The 6,000-nt window shown below is 43.0% G+C and overlaps 1 protein-coding gene across 1 annotated transcript in view; it reads left to right on the top strand.

Annotated features, from left to right (window-relative positions):
- Positions 1-6,000, top strand: part of tanc2a (tetratricopeptide repeat, ankyrin repeat and coiled-coil containing 2a) — a 41,970-nt gene that overhangs the window by 9,653 nt on the left and 26,317 nt on the right. Inside the window, exons 2-3 of the mRNA XM_080043241.1 lie at positions 1-91; positions 244-351. The exon at positions 1-91 is cut by the window's left edge and continues 11 nt beyond it. Of these exons, the coding sequence (XP_079899367.1) occupies positions 31-91; positions 244-351 (169 nt within the window). The 5' untranslated portion in view covers positions 1-30. The remainder of the gene's footprint in view (positions 92-243; positions 352-6,000) is intronic.

The following is a 6,000-nucleotide window of genomic DNA, read 5'->3' as shown; positions in this document are numbered from 1 at the left end:
AAGAAGGGTGTGTGAGTGTTGTGAGCAATCATGTTCCGAAACAGCCTGAAGATGTTGCTGGGAGGCAAAAACCGCAAGAACAACAGCAGCGGTGAGTTACATTTTTATAATACATCTGTTATTAAATATATCTAGCGACCCAGTCATCTTGGGACCCCTTTGGATCCCCAAACTCTGTCTTACTCTCTCTCTCTCTCTCTTCTCTCTCTCTCTATCTCTCTCTCTTTCTCTCTCTATATACAGGTGGCAGTAGCATTGAGTCAGATGGGTCAGACGTCAGGATGATGGAGGGATTCACTCGTTCACTTCCCTCCTCTCCCCTCCTCAACATGCGTCTGGCCAAAATGGCTGGTAAGACTATCTATTTATCTGAAGGCATCCAGTGTGGTTCTGTCACAGTATAATAACAATCTGTCATAACTGTCAGATACAGATACATACATTCACATACACGGAGCAAACAAGGCAACATGCTCATTCTTTGCAAGAGGAGGGGGGGGGGGGGTCGACAGACTGCAGTCTCCAGCTGAACGATTGGAAGCTACGAGGCTAACATTAGCAAAACAAACATGGTTGCCTCACGCCGCCATATGCTGTGACAGTAGAGGCATATACTATTGGTGATGTGATCCCTGCATGAGAACACTACTTTCTGCCAGCGTCTGAACAGTTTCACACAAGGTTGTTTCACATTTGTGTGTTTTCTGTATTTTCTCTCCTCGCTGGTTTGACGCAGACAGGCTCAGTTTGAAAAAAAGGTGATGTAACACCTTTCTGTGTCTAAATATAGGATTTACAGACATATCTAAATATTCAAATCTAATGAAAGTCAGTGGAATGTTTGGCCGCTGCAGATCAAATCTATATGCCACCAGGTTTTGAACCAGGTAAACCCTGTATTTGGATAAAAAAAAAGCTTTGCGAAAACTCATATTGTTGTTATTTAATTGTGTCAGTAATGGAGTGAGTATTTACTTCCGGGAAAATTTTGTGTATGGGCCTACTCAACCGGCCCACAATGCATTGCGTCTTTTCAAACGACACAGAAGTTTTTTTTTTTTAATTCTTTATTGCTTCTGTATACTTCAGTGTAAACAGTCAGACAAACCTCGCATACACAATAGACAGTATGTAGTATATACATGTTGAGTAGAAGGGAGGACGTTAGTATATGGGCCATAAACAAAAGTGTCCGACCCATATAGTGGCTGGTGGTGACAAACACATTTATAAGAAGAAACATAAGCATAACACATACACAGCTGTGACCTGTTACACTGTGTCTAACAGCAAAGGGGGTGGGGTGGGGGGACCTTTGACCCTACCTTTGATCGTCCCCCTGTGCCGTAGTGAGAGAGAAATCACAAAAATCGAACCCAACCCCCTGTAAACTTCTCCTCTCTTATTTTCTCTTCCCTGCTCCTCCTCTTCCTCCTCCCCAGGGTTGATTTGACACACTTCTCCTAAACATTACCATGTGGGGTCTCCACAGCAACTCCATTCCGTCAGAACAGAAACATAATGAGCCAAGGGAACTTCTTCCCACATACACACACTAGCTCTGATTTCAGTTGATTTCTCTTCACTCCTTTTACCTCTCCTTTATGTTTCTGGCCTCTCCCCTCTCCCTTGTTGTCTTCCTCCACCATCTTCCTCCTCCAGTCATTTCTGCTTTAGAAAAGCACCTCTACATTGTGGTCAAAAGCTGGGCGAAGACCTGAATCAGATTTATTTTTTTCAACATCTGTTTTGCGATATGAAAACATCCGAGAAACGTATAATTAGATTAATTTGGTGTATTTAACTGCACCAAAGCAGTGTAGTCACTGCATTCTTGCTTTTTATAACTACATGCTGCTGTGACCGCACTCTGGTTTGGTCAGCTGTGGACTTCAGCAACCTACTACTAACTGGACAGCTGAAGCAACTATGCAGAGGCGTTTTTCTGGTGCTAAGCTAGCTTTTGAGATAGCCACTGCTAGCCTTAGCTATAACCAAAACTAAATGTAGCTGTTCTATGTACCTAGCATTGTTTAGCATCTATTTTTGGTTTCTGGTTGGTTTGTTTGTTTGTTTATAATGGTATCTTGTCAGCCCTTGTGTATTAATAATATAATTAAATCCAATCAAATCATCACAAATACTGTAGGTACTTATCTGTAACTGAAAAATATATCTATTTTAAGGAACTGCGTTCTTAGTAGAAGTACTCATTGTTGTTCGTGTTATGAAAAAGAGACGGTAGCTACATCTTATGAGGAAGAAAAACACCAGTAAAGCTTATGCTAAGGGTAGCTTTGCTTATAAAGATGTCAGCAGCAGCCATCTCATGTTTTGACTGTGTGGAGTTCTTGTGATATGATGTTAATATGATATGATATTAAAGGAGCTGATGCTAATTTGAGGGGTACCTTTTGTGCAGACAGTTGCTAATTCAGGAGTTACAGGACAACGTTAGCATTTATGTGGAGTCTGGTTATTCACCACCTGGTCAATGTAAGTCCAATAACCATTCCCTATTAGCTCTGTTTTTGGTCTCCACCAATTCAGGAGGAATTATTTAGATTTTATGTTCCACTGTGTCTCTCAGTCGTTTGGTGTCGGGTGGGTAGTTCAGAGTGGGTTTTTAGTACTTTGTATCTGAAAATCATGCAATGAGTGTCTAAGCTGTAAGGGCCGGACAACTATTAATATTAAGAGTAAAGTCACTGTGAACCTCCGTGAAGCCACACTGCCGATTCTACTGCTACTTCTTTGTAGGTTCATACTATGTCATATTGTTTTCACATTGTTAAATGATACATTCTTCTTTTCTTTTTTTTTTACAAAATTATGGATTTAAGCTACTTTAAATGTATTAAAATGTAAGTTAACTTATCATATTGATTTTTTGACCAAGGTTTTGTGGCAATGACTTTTGGGGGTAAAATAATCAGCCACAAACTACTGTATAGGCATTCCTGTGCACCCTTAAAACTCTTGGGGGCGCTCGCGGTGTAGTGGTTAGAGTACCCCACCCCCCTCCCCCATGAGGCTCAGTACTCGTCACAGTGGACCCGGGTTCGAGTCCGGCCCGGGTCGTTATCTGCATGTCATCTCCCTCTCTGCCCCCATTTCACCTTTGTCTCTCCAAAACTGTCTAATACATTTTAAAACATTTAAAAAAATTAAACTCTTTTTCTCAACATCGCTTCAACTGCACTCTCCCTTCATATACAGATTTGCTGCTATTCCTCTCACATGTTAGGGTTTTTTTATGGACAGCCAACTACGATCAGATCTCAGTCCAACACTTTCTTTTAAGTCTTAGCCCTATAGCTCACCCTTTTGTCTAATCTCATTCTTTTAGTGCTTTGCCCTCAGCATTCTTCACATTTTCTGGACTATAGTGGATCACAATCTTCCATCTTCACTGGGATTTGTGGTGAGACGCTCTTCTGTTCTTGGGAAGGGAGTTTCATTTTAATTGCAGTATTTCTTTGCTTGGCTGGGTTCTCGTTCACTTTTTCTCTTTCTCTCTCTGGCTGTGTTTTTCTTCTGTTCGAAGAAAGAAGTCCGGACTGTCTCTCTAAACTTTCCACACGCTTCACGACATGTAACGGATTACTCTCTGTGCAGCTCCTCCTGCAAGTCCTTCCCTTTCTCTCCTGTGTGTGTGTGTGTGTGTGTGTGTGTGTGTGTGTATTTGGGTTGGAGGAGGGGAGGTTTTGATTTGCCGTGCAGTCAGACGAGGAAGGTCGTCTTACAGCCCAGATATGGAGGCTCCCCCCGTTGGAAGAAAAACTCCTCTAGCACTTGGAAACTTTGCTGCTTTGCTTCGCTTGTGCTTTTGACCAAAGAGGATATAATCTGGGATAGGATTGACCCTTTTTCACCTCAGGCTTTGGGTTGTTGTTTTGTCTTCTAGTCTTTAAGTTTTGAGGGGGCTCTACCTGTGAATGAAAAAGGACTGCATTTCTGGCCAAGAAGGACAATTACCACAGGATTACCTCGTCTGGATCGGCTGTGAGTCGCAAGTCAAGTTGAAAAAGCGTGTGGTTTTGTTCCTCTTAAATGAACTCCGCTCAACTGAAACAGTTTAGCTATTATCTATAGTATTCACACTTTTGATCATCCTTGCCTATAATGGCTGCAGTTATTCTGCTACAGAAGTCAGAGGACTTCTAGTGTTTTGTCCAATCCTGGAGAGTCTCTTCCTCCCCTTATCTCTCCATTCCTATACTTCCTTCATCTCTCTCCTTTGTGTACCCCCGGAGAAGGAGGAGCTCAGGACCCGAGACCAAGAAGAGGACTGGACCATGATGTCACCACCGTGTGCATGTTACATTTTCCCCCAGAAATCTTAATGGGGAGGACGGACAGCACAACAGCGATCCAACAAACCACACTAGTACCTGTTGAGTCAAAGACCCCTTGCTCCCATTCATCATCGCGTTAACTGTTCTTTCCCTTGGGATAGCAATAGCAAACCCTCTTTACTGCCTCCACCCGCTTACATGGACCCACTCTGAACCCGATCCAGAACACCCCTCTGCCAGCTATACCCAATGGACTGCACGGCGGCTGTTTTGAAAGCCTGCGCGCGCTCCAGAACCAAGTGGTGCCGGCATGAGCGGTCCCACTACGTCCGTCGACCGTGGAGGCCGGCGGAAGGCTGCTGTTGTTGCGGTGGAGATGTCAGGACGCCGGTGGGGGTCGTAAGCCACGCCTCCTCCCTCCTGAGGCGCTTGCTGTTTCACGCCTGCTGCTGTCTGTCCAAGGAGGAGAGCTCCGAGCTGCGTGGTCGAGAGTGGGCGGATGGAAGGAGAGGAAGAAGAAGTGAGGAAGAAGGTGAAAGCGAAGGACTCTTTCTCTCTCTCTCTCTCTCTCTCTCTCTCTCTCTCCCGATGTGCTATTTTTTCCAACAGGAAGACTGATTTCTACAAGGGTCAAAACATACTAAATTATTGTCAGTGTTCGCAGCTTTCTTGCATATTTATGAATGTGAATGAGCGGTAACAGTGCTGTACTAAGGGTTATTATAACTGTCCTTTCATTGAAATTTTTCGAAGAGGTATATACTCCAGCAGAGGAGGATGAACGAAATTGAATGGTTCCACACAGTTACAGTAATCTCCTACATTGTTGGCTCTTTGGCGCTCGGTCCAACTAAAGGTCAGCACCGTCAAAACAGGTCAACAGTGCATATAAACACTGAATAATTAACTACTTTAAAAATATTCAATGTTCACGAGTTAAACTGATCTAAATGGTTGCGGTATCTAATGTCTGACCAGTATTTTGTACTGAGTTGTGGAAAATATCTAATGGCAATTTTTCTGCATATATTACAGATCATTTTCTAGAGTCAAGCCTCAGTTCAATATTCCCTGTGTCATGGTGTTCATTGACACCATGTCTTCATCCAAATAGGCGTAATGGAGTTGGTTACCTCACTCTCTTTTTGAGCCCTTTTTTATACAGAGTAAAAGGCAAACCTCTTTAAAACAGTAGCTTTGTTTTCTTAGACTGGCATAGTGCATGACTTTCTCTGGACTTTTTGGCCATCCGCTCATCATAAAGCTGCATGTGCTGCTGCTGCTTTGGGTGTTGCCTCGTGGTGTGGCGACTGTTCTATGAGAGGCAATACACAATACTATTGCTGGTTCTGTTGCACGTCTGTCATCGGAAACCCAAAATACTTCCTAAGTTGTCCAACATTGCTTTAGGTTTTCTATGTGTTTTATGAGTTTGTTGGTGGTGAGCTTATCCACAGTGTCTTGGACCACTTTGATTAGTTAGCATGACTGTCACACTGACATGACAGTTGAACCTCTGGGTCAGAGGCACTGCATATAGATCTTAAATAGTAGCCTTGTCGATTCGTTAATAGCATTGTTTCAAAAAAGGGATTTTGGTCTTTTTAAATCGATTAATCATTCAGCCCGATACTAAATACAGACACAATAAACAAAGTTACCCTGTCAGTCTGAAGACTAAAATAATGTTAACGATGTGGAG

The sequence above is a fragment of the Ammodytes marinus genome, assembly GCF_949987685.1.
Source record: "Ammodytes marinus genome assembly, chromosome: 16".
NCBI classification, from domain to species: domain Eukaryota; kingdom Metazoa; phylum Chordata; class Actinopteri; order Uranoscopiformes; family Ammodytidae; genus Ammodytes; species Ammodytes marinus.
Note: the sequence above shows the minus strand (reverse complement) of the source record. Positions and strands in the feature narration are given on the sequence as shown.